This window comes from Typopeltis vanoorti, chromosome 13 (genome assembly GCF_054136105.1).
Source record: "Typopeltis vanoorti isolate ZY-2024b chromosome 13, IOZ_Tvanoo_1.0, whole genome shotgun sequence".
Lineage (NCBI taxonomy): Eukaryota > Metazoa > Arthropoda > Arachnida > Uropygi > Thelyphonidae > Typopeltis > Typopeltis vanoorti.
The window spans coordinates 114,890,757-114,905,395 of NC_143561.1; the positions used below are offsets into that span (position 1 = coordinate 114,890,757).

At 36.6% G+C, this 14,639-nt stretch overlaps 1 protein-coding gene across 3 annotated transcripts in view; it reads right to left on the minus strand.

Annotated features, from left to right (window-relative positions):
- Positions 1 to 14,639, minus strand: part of LOC150100482 (apicoplast pyruvate carrier 1-like) — a 227,937-nt gene that overhangs the window by 96,257 nt on the left and 117,041 nt on the right. For all 3 annotated transcript variants that reach the window (XM_090402955.1, XM_090402954.1, XM_090402956.1), the window contains exon 4: positions 431 to 557. In XM_090402955.1, the coding sequence (XP_090259081.1) occupies positions 431 to 557 (127 nt within the window). The remainder of the gene's footprint in view (positions 1 to 430; positions 558 to 14,639) is intronic.

Consider the following 14,639-nt stretch of genomic DNA (forward strand, 5'->3'; position numbering starts at 1 on the left):
AGGTGGAAGAAAGGTGATATGATAGAGGCATTCAAGTTGGTAAGGGATTTATGTAGGATTAATGTTTAATAGGTTTTTCATAAAATGGTGGGAGATGGGGGAAGAACAGGAGATAATCCCTGGAAGTTGTATAAGGAGGGTATGAGCAAGGGAGTGAGAAGCAGGTTTTTTGACATAGGGACCTCCTGCAATGATCTTTGACTCCATGGGGATCTTGAAATAATAACAATAATAATTTTCATGAATGCGTTATGTTCACAACTTGGGGTTCACCTGTAATTACTAAAAATTTAATATGATTTTTGATATTTGTGTAAATCTGCATATCACAAGCTTTAAAATTATCTTTAATGAGTTGCAAATACCTGGAACTGTTATAATAATTTTTTTTCTGTAGTGTATATGATACAAATATCATCAATGAACATACTTTCATGGCTGTTGCTAGAGGTGCAATGTAAGCTAAACCAAGTCCCATGCAAGAGAGCAAACCATATGTTGCAGCTACAGCAATGAGTCCCTTGTCTATAGTTATATAAGTTAACATTATGCTGCCACTGAAAGAACACAAGAAATAATAAATTACTACCAGATATGATTTCAAGTAACAGAAATTAAATTATTAACAAAAATGAATTTTATTATCAAATCAGAAATTAAATACAATTCAAAGTAAATGAACTGAAAAGTGTGTGTGTGTGTGTGTGTGTGTGTGTGTGTGTGTGTGTGTGTGTGTGTGTGTGTGTGTGTGTGTGTGTACGTGCACACACGCACACACACTGCTTGGAAAGAGGTCAACAGATACCTTAGTGTGAGAAACAAACAGCCATGATGCATACCTTAATAAGATGTAGGACCTCCTTTCACTGTGGGACAGACTCCCTTGACCTCACCCAATGCCCCAGTTCATCCCACAGATGTTCAAATGGGATTGAGATCAGGACCCTCTGGAGGCCAGTCAAGTGTGGTGACATTCATGTACACAAACCACACAATTACAGCATCAGCCTTATGAAACGGTACATCGTCTTGCTGAAAGAGACAACGGTCACTTTCACAGAAATGCCACAAAGTAGGAAGCATTGCATTGTCCAGAATTTTGAGATACCTCATGGAGTTCAATGTTTATGGCACCACAAACAGAGGTCTGAGGCCAAACCAGCATCATACCATCAGACTGCCACCTCCAAATTTTATTGTTGGGATTACACACTCTGGTAAAAGACATTCAATGGGTATCTGCCACACACACATCCATCCATCTGCTAGGCAGAGGGTGTAGCATGATTCATCTCTCCATAACACAGCTTTCCAAGCTTCTACATACCTCCGTACATGCTCTTTGCACCACTAAAAACAATGCTGCATGTTGGTTCAGGTAATGTGGAGCTTGAATATTGCAGTCCTACCATTGAAATTTATGTTGTGAGACTTGGTTATGAATGTTATTGTGCAGATTTGTGTTCCAGTCGATGCCTGGAACTCAGTATTCAATGTGTCAGCTGATGAATGGTGGTGTTTATATATTATCCCTGTAGCACTCTACAGTCATTTTGGTGAGTTTGATGGATCGTCCACTGTGGGTAATACTTGCAGGTATTACAACAATCAGTAATACTCAGCATTACTGATTGTTGACCTGTGATGGCCCAATTTGCCAACAATTTGTTAGGCCTGTAACATGGTATCTTATCACAATACCTCTTTCAAACTCCGTCAGTTCTCTTTTCACAGCCACTTCATCACACAGTTGCACTGACTTAGGAGCATCATATTCGTCTGATTTATACTGGTTAAAAACACATGACTTGTTACAAGGCACGACGCATCTAGCAAGGGGATGTCTGTTGACTTCTTTCCGAGCATGGTATATATATGTGTATGTGTGTGTGTGTGTGTAACAATACAACAATATATATATACACACAATAAATACATACAAATAAATATAACCATATATATATATATATATATATATATATAAAACAAACTGATACTTTAAAAGTAACAGTAAGTAAAAATTAAGATGGAAAAAGACTTGCATATATGATATCTTCATTATGACGAATATTTGGCTTTGTTTCAAAAACTATTATTATGTTGCAACATTAAACAAGTAAACAAATACCTAGTGAATGCAGTCTGTCCTCCACGTAGCTCAGACATCAATCTTGTACTGATCTCCTTCCCATGATACAATGCAAACACTTTGATTCGTCATATGGCATTACAAGAAAGCCAAGTGGGACAATCTACATCGACTACTACATCACATTTCCTTGGAAATGTGACGTAGTAGTTGCTTCCAGCCATCTTACCCAAACCCATGTGCTGAATATATCACTGAAATAATTCTTATTGGCTTGGAAATATTTATTCCCTGTTCTACTCTAAGTTCCCATCTACTATCTATAGCCTTGGTTCTCCCACAGGTGTGCCAAAGCTGTTCAAGAGAAGAATCAAGCATATCATAACTGGCTTGCAACCAAAACATCATCCACCTATACTGCTTATATAAAAGCTGAGAATAGCTGCAAAAAAACCATAAACACATCAAAAACTGATCATCATCATCATTAGTGTTCTGTCTCTTGACAGGTCCAATGGTATAACTCAGCAGATTCTCTTCCCCCAATTTCCTCTGTCTCTTGCTTCCTCCTTTATTCCCTGATATCTTCTTGTTCCCATTATATCATCAAGCATCGTTAGTCGTCTTCTTCCTCTTGGTCGCTTTCCTTCAATTTTCCCTTCTATCATTCTTTTCAGTAGGCTGTCTCCTCTTAATACATGTCATATCCAGTTATGCTTTCTTCTTCTTATGGTCTTTAGTAAATTTCTTTCTTCTTCAACTCTTTGTAATACTTCTTCATTGGTGATTTTTTCAGTAAACTTTATTTTCTCCATTCTTCTCCGTAACCACATTTCAAATGCCTCCATCATTTTAGCTTCTTTCTTCCTAATTGCCCATGTTTCTGACCCATATAAGGTCATACTCCAAATATAGCACTTAATAAGCCTTTTCTTTAGATTTTTATTCATTTTATTAATAAACAAATTTTTCTTGCTATAAAAGGCATATTTTCCTTTGTTAATTCTTTCTTTTATTTCCATGTCACATTTTCCATTTTCTTTTTAAATGGCAGCCATGAATTCAGGTCTCCAACCAAAGCCACTGGTAGCAACTTCTGCATCCTGAGGGCCCTGTTGCATCACACCCACATCAAAAGCCAATCTCCTGGCTTCTTACTTCTCCTCCAATACTTGTACTGCTAATTTTGGAAGATGTTCCCAGATCATCCCACAGGCTCTATACTCAATGCTCGGAATATCCTTTTGCCAAAAAGAGATCAGGAAAATTTTGTTCAAATTGGATATCATCAAGGTCTCCAGGCCCTGATAGCATTCCTCCAATTGTCTAAAGGTCTGTACTCCAGAGCTGACTCTCATTCTGCATCATCTTTTTACACTCTCTTCTTCCCTGCAGTCTGGAAATTAGCCCATATTCAACTTATCCCTAAAAAGAGTGACTAATCCATACCCTTAAACTACCATCTACCATCTCTCCCGTTGATAGCTCTTTTCGTTAATCTGGAATCAGCTAATAAATGACTGCCAGTATGGACTTCATTGCTATTGATCAACAGGTGATCTAGTCAGCCATATTTGGACAAATACCATGGTAAAGTTTGATGAATCCCAAGTGGTTGCCCTTGATATCTCCAGGCTTTGGACTGGGTCTGGCACAAAAACCTATTATGTAAACTGCAATCATTTAGTCTTCTCCCTGACTCGTGAAGTTGAACTAGCTTTCTGAGTGGATGCTTACTTCGGGTAATGGTGGATGATTCCTTATCTTCTAAGAAGGCAACTAATGCAGGGTTCTTACAAGGCTCTGTTCTATGAGGGTGGTCTGAAAAGTTCTTGGCCTAACAATGAAAAAACAAATTTATAACTTCAAAGTTATTTTTATTTTTCAACATAATTTCCATTAAGACTAATACATTCATTCCAGTGATGCTCCAGCACCATTATCCATCAGAGATGGATAATGGTGCTGGAGAATGGTGCGAGAACTTTAATCCCATCCATCTATAGCGGTTCTCAGTAAGATCTACAAAATATTCCTCTAGAGCTACAATCACCTCGTGATTCGAAGAAAGACACTGACCAGCGAGGAAGAGTTTTAGTTTGGGAAGAGATAGAAGTCGGAAGGAACCAAATCGGGGTAATAGAGTGGATGTTCCAACAATTCATAGTGCAGATTCCTTAATTTTCCCATTGCCAAAACACCTCTGTGGGAAGGTGCATTGTCCTGATGAAAGATCATTTTATTTCTTCTACAAACCGGGTCTTTCCTCGTGAATTTTTTCATCTAGTCTGGTTAAAAGGTGATCGGAATAATATTCCCCGGTTATGGTTTTACCCTTTTCAAGATAATTAATAAACAAAATGTCTTTAGCATCCCAAAACACCGATGCCATGATCTTTCCTGCTGATGGAACTAACTTTAACTTTGTCTTCTTTGGCATTGAACAACCAGCTTCTGTCCACTGTTTTGACTGCTGTTTGGATTCTGGTGTGTAATGGTGAATCCAAGTCTATCATAAATCGACGCACAAAATCAGTTTTATTCTTGTTAAAACGCTGCAAGCACTGCCTCAGAGATTTTCATGCGAGTGCATTTTCAATCTGCTGTGAGTAAGCGCAGCAACTATCTTGTGCGAAGATTTTTCATTTGTAATTCTTCATGCAAAATACATCCTACACGTTCTTTTTGAAATGCCTATAGTGTCAGCAATTTCATGCACTTTGACTCACTGACATTCAATACCATATTGTGCACCACTTTATCAATGATTTCTAGTGTTGCTACATTTTTTGGACGTTCTTCACGTGGATCATCTTCAAGAGTGGTATGGCCGCATTTAAACTCGGCAGCCCATTTCTTAATTGTCGAAAACAAAGGAGAAGAGTGCCCATAAACGTTTATAAACTTCAAATGAATTTCTTTTGCTGTTAAACCTTCTTTAACAAAAAATTTTATAACCACATGATACTCAATTTTATCCATTTCAATGGATATAAAGACAACACTTTTGCTTCAGACAGTATAAAACAAACTACTTGATAGAATGACTTGCAATTGCAATTTATAACAGATATACTGTTATATTTCAATATAACAGATGTACCAACTTAGAAAAAAAAATCTTGCCAGTAGTGTTGGCAACTAACGTTCTCGGTCGAGGCCGAGAACTTTTCAGACCACCCTCATATATATAAATGATTTCTACCAACATAATAGATAGTTTTCTTGATAACAGCACATTGCATTCCTCCTTTTCATTTGACAAACCTGTAATTGCACAAATCACCATAATCTCCAGAGCCTTAATCACCACAACCTTAACTACAGATCTCCAAAATATTCATCAGTATGGTTAGGATAATTTTTGGATATCAGTTAGGATATCCAAATATAGATAGATAATTAGGATATCAGTTAGGATATCCTAATATTAGATAATTAGGATTTCTGTGCAGAACTGAAGGAGTCACAGTAATGGAAAAAATGAAAACCAGCAAAATCCGAAATAAACTTGGAATTGCAAACTCCCTAAATGAAACAGTTATTTGCTATAGAAAAAAAAATGGAAAGAACACATACTGAAAATGAATAGAAGCAAAATACCTAAACAAAATCTAAATTAGCATCCAAAAGGTACCCAATGCAGAGGAAGGTCCTTAAAAAGATAGAATTGAGTTCAGAACAGGCCACTTGGTCTATAAGCCTAGAAAGGAAGAAGAGATAATTAGGATATCAATGCTAGCAAAACACAACTCTGTCTGAGTTGTGTTTTGCTAGCAACTCACTTTTACTATCAACAGCTAGCTTTATTTTATTTTTTTGCTAGCAACTCTGTCTAAGTTGTGTTTTTCTAGATACAATCTATTTTCTTTGGATAACATTAACATCAAATATCTCCCTCTCTCTCTCTTGGCACAAACATATCACAGATATTGCCTCCTCTGCCTCCAAAAAATTAACGTTTTCCTTTTTGACCTGAGTTGTTACTTTAATTCTAAACAACTTCTAACTTTATACAAATCACAAATCTGTATGATCATTGATTACTGGTCTCATATCTGGAGTGGCCCAAAGAGCTCCCTAAAGATATTGGACCACTATACAGAAAAGGGCAGTTTGATCAATAACCCCCTCACTCACTAATGTGCTTAACTCACTTTCACACAGGAGCTCAGTTTCTGATGCTTGCATCTTCAACAAATACTTCTATAGCTGTTCCTCAGAATTAGCATCAATAATACGTATCAAATCAGTTCAAATGAATGCAGTGTTGTGTCCCAATTTATGATTTTTATTCTATCTAATAATTTCCGCTTATCTATGTTCTACTATTATCTATGCTCGAGATATCACCAAAATTTTTACTAATATCTAAGTTATTTCTCCCCTTAGTATCCCTAATATTTGTATTATACTGCGCCTTTTGGGACATTTAGTTTAAGATATTATATGCAAAAACAAGGAGAAAGAACTAAAATATGTCAAAAAGTGTAACTATGTTGCAGTCGTGACACTTTATCTCGTTTCTTAACACGTTAATTTCCCACGTGATTAGGTTCGTAATTTTCCAAGTGGTGCATTGGACAGCAATTTCAGACAACTGTTTTATCATTGGACAAAAGGTTTATTAAATTCCTTAACATGGTACAATTCAAATTTTAGTTATTACTCAATTCAATGCTATACTAAATATTTACAAACTGACATTAGCTTATCATAAATAATTAAGCTATGATCCTATAATGGGTATTACGATCATGCCGCCATACAAATTCAACACATAACTTTATATGACATGGACATATAAGATTAATTCACACTATTTAACCATCCAAACTTAAGTAGCTTAACTACACCATTTACTGCACTAACACATAACTATGACATTTAAACTTTCTTATACAATATAATAGACATGCAAAATTCTCAGGACACTTAATTACTCATATAACATTAACACTATCCAGCTTACTTTCAATATATTCTGTCAGATACTAAAGTCCTAGTATTGTTTTCTTGGTCACTTCAACAGTTCAGTATTAGAATAATGATAACTAATACAGACGAATCTTAGTTAACACGAGATATAATTTACAGTACCTTTCTTTCCTGAGTTTTCCATATGGGCCTCTATCTTTTTCTGATTGAAGTATCCTAGTATAACTTCTCCGATAATCTGCTTCTCCTATGTTCCCTTTTGAATTGAACTATGCCTACGCAGTCTTTACCTTTCGTTATTCAGGACACACTTTGAATCGTCTAAATAACGGCTGTGCAACTCGCGATGTGGATATCGATTTCTTTACAGCTTTCCCTTTTTCGTGGTTGTCACTGAAGTTGAACCACAAAGAATATGCTTTCTTTTCCTCAACTATATGGCATTCTTCGCTTCTTACATGGGAAATACGGAACCGAAATTCCGCTCACTTTTGTTTCCGTGTTGTGACGACGGAGATATAACTCTAATCTCGTCACTCAGGAAAACATCGTGAAACCCATATGAAGGAGCTCGCGAAGAACTCTCCTGGAACAGAACCAAAAACCAAAAGCCAAAAAGGTCTAAAAGCCCTTTTATACTTGCTCTCCTAACGGCATCTTCTTTAACTTCTTTTCCCCGCCCCTTATTTGATTTTACTTCACTGACCAATTAGGGTGGCGTTTTTCTGCCAAACGTCCTTTGGTCGGCGAGACCGTAACAATGTCTCAATCCGGGAATCGGCCCTGAGTGATAGTCTGTAGTTTTTCTTTTGCTAGCCTCTAACTTAATCCCCTTTCCAAAATTTCTCTATGAACTTACTTAATATTTTAATCTCAAGCCTCTCACATACCATCTCTTATGACTAATCCTTTTCTGTCTTATTTAGTTAAATTTTCTCTTTTATATCATATTACAACATTAATATATTCTTTCTTTTTGTTAGTTAGTTCAACAAACACCTTTATATTTTATATATTTTATTGGATGCAAGAATATTTCTTTTTCTTTTAAATAATTCATCTATTATCTTTTATGCAGGGTTTTTTATTTATTTATTTTTCATGTTACACCATGATAGCTGAGAATTCTACATTCTTAAGATATCAGGTGTAACAGCAGCAACTAATAAACACTCCCTCATAATGCATCTCCAAATCCACAATATAAATTGTGAGTTTAGAGATGAAGAGCAGGTTCCTTCTCCTAATTCATCACTTCCACTAACATCTTGTGGAACAGACTACCATCTTATGTGTCACCCAAGGAATATAATCCACAGCTTCAAGATAAATGTGAACAAGTTCATTCTTGCCATCCACAACACTGGTGTACTATATGTATTTTGAAAGAGCACCTGGGCTATCAATACGAATGTGATGCAATGCTTACGCATAAAAAAGTGATCTCTTCATGAAGCATTAGTATATTGTGTTTACCTTTAGGAATCAAGCAAAGTCTGGAAACAATTAGGGGAGTCTTTAATGGGAATAAATGCAAAAATATAATATCTGTGATATTCTTTTCGGCAGATGAGCACTGCACACCTAGCACACCCTGAATGTTCTCCCCTGATATGTATGTATTCCTTGGTTGGCATTTAGCATGTCATACATACATTCTATTTCAATGAATGCAAATAATCCTCATTATAATCCTCATTTTTCTTGTATATATCTCAGCATGCCATTCTAGATACAAATATCTTAATTTATTGTTAGTGGTAAATTTAAATTTAGTAATTTTCTTGTTAAACCTGATCTATGCTATACACTTTTACATGTTATAAAAGTTCTGTAAGCTTTGCAATGTTTCATTTTGTAATGTGCTTTGCTTTCCTTTGCCTTTAAGATATGTTTGTTTATGCTTGTGTTAATGACTACATTATCAGTTCCCTAGGGTTCCTAACAGTACCATGTTTGAGCCAGAGAGTTGCCGAACAGAAGAACCTAACTTCTGCTCAGTTCTTTCTTGCTTCATGTAGCCTCATTTCTCATATGTTGTCACACTGATGATGCAATGTTAGTTGTTTTAAATTACCGTATTTTTCTGTGTATAAGACGAAGCCTACTTTTTTTGAACCCAAAATTAAGAAATTAATATTTTAAACATAAAACAGAACACATCTGATATTTTTTTTAAATATTCAAGGTATATTTAGTAAGTAATATTTTTAAGATACATACTAAGAAATTATGCATCGTTCTCAATTCTGAGCATATCATTTTCTTTATCTTTTTTTTTTTATTTTCGGACATTTTTATGGGCTAGTGCTCAAAATATTGTTAATGCATTAACTTACCCCGCCAATGAGTTGCAGACGTATGAATGCTTTCAGAGTTCTGATTGGTTTATTCAGAATCAGCTGTTAATGACGTCAATTGAGAGTTAAAAGGCTAGTGATTGGTGGAAGCTTGCTCGCAGAGACAAAGTACCAGCACGCCACAGCAACCGAGGGTCTCTCAACCGTACCCCCCCCCCCCCATGTATAAGGTGACCACCAATTTTTGGTCTCAAAATTTTAGAAAAAAGTATCGCCTTATGCGAAAAAAAACAGTAAATTCTTTATTTCATTACGTAAGTTTACATGTATAGTCATTTAATTATTTCTAATAATTATAGCTACATTAGTGATGGAATTCCCATTTGAAATTTGGCCCCATCATTCAATGAAAATAACTGACAGTATGAAAACTATACCAACTATTCAAATTACTGTAACACTGAAGCTCACCACAAACACTTTAAAATGTGCCTTTGTCTTGCTTGTTCATCTCCCCACTACAGTTAAGTAAATAGTAGTGTATGATTGAAGTCTTGTTTCTCATGTTATAACTTTCACAATGAACAAATATTTTACAAGTCTGTTGAAGGTGTACAACAGTACAAAATAATCCAATGTTTGATATAGCAAAACGCAAATGACAATGCTTTATTATAGCAAAACAACTGTGGATATGAGTACTGTAATCACTGGGCACAAATAACAAGAAACAGCGATGGCAGATTTCACATTAATGACCATTCATAAAGTGAACATGCCAGAAGCTGCAACTGATGATTTCATTAAGCAGAAAGCTGAGCAGTTAATTAGAGAAAATTGGCAAATAAGTCAAATATCACTGACAGTAAAAATTAAACCTTGGATTAGCATAGAATTATGTTAATGAAGTACTGCATATGCATATTGACAGACAATGCTTTTTTTCACATAAACTGTGAGTGGAGCTGAAAGCTGGTTCAATTACTATGATCCCAAAATGAAAATTCAGTCTGCAGAATGTCACCACTCTACAATAGTAGGGGCCCAAAAAAGTTTAAAACTCAAAATTCTACTTAAAAGTACATGCTGACCTTCTTTTGGAACAATAAAGTGTCATTCCCCAGGCCAACTCTTTTATGTCTTTTGTGATGAAAGGGAAAAAAATTCACAAAACTATGTTAAGCTCTAGAGAAATATCTAACAATAAACTTATTAAGCCTGTTATGAGGAACAACCATTGGTTTTGTAACATGACGGTGCAAAGTCACACACACCAGTGCATTAACTTCACCAGCCACTGAAGAGATCAGATTTGAAGTTATGGAATATCCTCCTTGCCATCAAGATTTGACTCTATTACATTTTTGGTTATTTTCTAAAGCCACACCTCAAGGGTATTTCTTTTGAAAATGACAAACAAGTCTTAGCTAATGACCATGATGAGAATGATTGGAAAACTTGTTACACAGCAGACAAAATATACTGAAAGGGTGGATTGGTTGACTGTTGATTTGGATTTACAGCTGAAGCAACTCAGGCCAGTGTAATATGTTTTTTAATTGCAAGTGTTCCAATGGCCAGTTTACCTGTTTTTTCTCAAAAAACAGGTAAACTGGCCATTGAAAAAACCTGAGTTTCCTGGAGGAGAAACCCTGCCACTTTCATATGAGACTAGCTAACTCACCTTCAGCTGAACAGGGCTGAAAGGGAGGAAAATAGTGCATGAAAACGAAGCAGAAACTTCAAACTGTTTTTTTATTTCATTAGCATACCTGTTTTTGTTGTTAGGCTACAATAATGGAGGCAATAATTTCAGAATGTCCCTTGAATCAATGCAAAGTTTTTGAAGATGGAGTTAACTGGGGGGATGAACGGTGAGCAAGAGTAGGTAGCTTGCAGAGAGATAGATGCGCTGAAAGTGGAATGTCTCGGGAATGAGTTTTGATGCACGAAAGAAGAGATTAAGCAACTGGAAAAGACAAATGCAAAGTGAATCAGAGTAGGAGTGAGAGAGTTATGGGAATGATAGAAGAAGAGAGAATAGGAGAACCAGTAAAAGAGAGGGAATGAGAAAAATGCAAGAGAGTTCTGGAACTAGGCATGGAGAGATGCCAGGATAACAGGTAGGTAGGGAAACAAAGAAAGAAAGTGTTAGAGGAGAGAGAGAGAGAGTAAGGGATATAGGTAGGCAAAAAAGAAAGAAAGTGGTAAAAGGTGTGATGTATGAAGACTCAATTAACTGTGGTGTGCAAGATAGTCAGAGGGAACAATAGAAAATGTGGTTATTGCAATTGCACGAGGTGAAATGGCGGATGAAATGATTGTGAGGGTGGTGGGCACGAATGACTTGAGAGGCAATATGAATCAGGTGGCAAGAGATCTGAGACTCCTGCTTGAGGTAGTACGGAAGAAGACAAAGAGGGGAGATTGCATGTGTGTTGTCCAGGTATGATAACGCAGAGCTGCAGCAAAGAGCATCAATAATGAATAGTATAATAGCCAGTATGAGAAGAAAGACAGGCTTGGAATATGTGGATGCTTGGAGAGCATTTGAGGAAGAAAGGAACTGCATGCAAGAGACATAATCACCCCTTGATTCAAAGAAAATTGCTGACCAGCAAGGAAGAGTTTTAGTTTTGGTAAGAGATAGAAGTCAGAGGGAGCCAAATCTGGGGAATAGGGTGGATGTTCCAACAATTCATAGTGAAGATCCCTTAATTTTCCTTGCCAAAACACCTTTGTGGGCAGGTGCATTGTCCTGATGAAAGATGAGTTTTTCCTTCTGCAAACCGGGTCTTTTCTCACAAATTTTTTTGTCTAGTCTGGTTAAAAGATCGGAATAATATTCCTGGGTTATTGTTTTACCCTTTTCAAGATAATCAATAAACAAGATGCCTTTATCATCCCAAAACACCGATGCCATGACTTTTCCTGCTGATGGAACCAACTTTGTCTTCTGCCCACTGTTTTGACTACTGTTTGGATTCTGGTGTAATGGTGAATCCTAGTCTCATCTACAGTAATAAATCGATGCAGAAAATCAGTTTTATTCTTGCTAAAATGCTGCAAGCACTGTTCAGAGATTTTCATGTGAGTGCATTTTTGATCTGCTGTGAGCAAGCCCGGCACCCATCTTACGCAAAGCTTTTTCATTTGCAATTCTTCATGCAAAATATATCCTACATGTTCTTTTGAAATGCCTATAGTCTTAGCAATTTTACATACTTTGACTCACTGGTCATCCAATACCATTATGTGCACTTGATCAAATATTTTCTGATGTTGTTACACTTTTTGGAAGGCCTTCACGTGGATCATCTTCAAGGCTGGTACAGCCATGTTTAAACTCGGCAGCCCATTTCTTAATTGTCGAAAACGAAGGAGAAGAGTCCCATAAACTTTTATGAACTTCGAATGAATTTCTTTTGGCGTTAAATCTTCTTTTACAAAGAATTTTATAACTGCACGATACTCAATTTTATCCATTTCAAGGGATACAGAGAACACTTTTGCTTCAGACAGCTGTATAAAACAAACTACTTGATAGAAACTTGCAATTTCACATGAATGCTTATGACAGATGTACCAACTTAGAAAAAAAAAACTTACCGATAGTGTTGCCATCTATAGTCGAGGTCGAGAACTTTTCAGACCACACTCACAGATGTCAGGTTAGTAAACAGGATTAGCTATTTGATAGGTATCAGAGAGTTGTGTACGAGAGAGCAGTATCAAGGAGCCAGAAGGGAAGGTTACAAGTGGAGTCACAAAAGGCTCACTACTGGGATTTGTATTGTTTATCATTTATATCAATTATATCAGTTGATTGCAGGGGAATATTCAGTTGTTTGCAGTTATGATGTGAAGCTGGGGAGGGTTATTAGTAATAGTGGAGATGTTGTAGTCCTACAAGAGGATTTGAATAAACTGGAGAGAGAGGGGCAAATGAATGGGACATCAGTTTAATGCAGCTAAACGTAAAGTCTTGAAGTTTGGGATACATCGATGGGAGGATGCATGCTCTGTTGGCAGAACTGTACTGAAGGATGTGGGGGAGGCAAGGGATCTGAGAGTGATGATTGATAGAAACCTGAAATTCAGAGAAGATATTGCAAAAGTGGTGAGGATTGCTACAATACAGAGAAGGATGCTGACCTGCAGAGATAAAAGAGTTGTCATTCCATTGTATAAAGCTCTCATCAGATCACACTTGGACTATTGCTCTAAAATTTAGTCCCCAGGATTTGAAGGGGGATAAATTAACCCTGGAAAGAGTGAAGAGGCAGATCACAAAGATGGTATCAGGACTGTACAATGTTAGTTATGAAGACAGGCTGAGGGAATGTGGACTGCAGAGTTTGGTAGACAGAAGAAGGATATTTGATATGAGTGAGACTTTTAAATTGTTGAGAGGTGGTTACAGGACTGACACTGGGGAGTTCTTTCGTTTGGTGGAAAAGGGGGCCCATTCCTGGAAGTTGCACAAGGAAGCTGTGAGCAAGAGGGTGGGGTGAGGAGTGGTTTCTTTGCATGGTGATTGGTTCAACTGTGGAATGCACTGCCTGATAGTGATGAGAGCACACACAGTCAATGAGATCAAGACTTATCGTGGGCCTCCCACAATGAGTCTTGTGACTCCATGGAGGCCTGAATCATAATAATAATTTGCAAAGCTAAGTAGATAAGCAGAAAAGAAGTGATGTGAAAGAAATTTTAAAATTGGGAATTTTAGAATTAATTTACAGAACGGACTGTACAGAGAGTGGAGGAAAAGAGAAGAGTTCACCTGAAGTATCATGGTATGGTAAAGTGAGAGTGAGGAGATTTTTAACATGGATAGCAAGTAAGTGAAATGCATTGCTCGACTGTTTGAATGTTCAGAGAGTGTATGAGTTAGACCTATGGCAATGAGACCATTGATACACTGGAGAAGGTGGCCAATAATAATAATAATAATAATGATAATAAATGTCATGGACTACTCTAAAGAGATGTTGTGTTGAGCAACAAGAACAAGGTTTGAAGATCCATAAATTATACAACCTGCAAGTCTTCAAAACCAATGCATAGAAGATTCTTTTTTTTCTCCTCAACCTCAGTACTAGAGAATCCACAGTACTAGAGAATGAATAACTTCCCATATGTGGAATTATTGTAAAAAAATCAAAAATACAGTATTCACTTATTTGAATGTCTAAATAAATATTTAAATCTCTGAAGATCTTTTCCTTAAAAGTTCTTAAGGTGTGCATGATATTCATACAATCATAGTTGAAGCCTTTTCTTTCCTCAATTTTTTTTTTAGTTTCGTC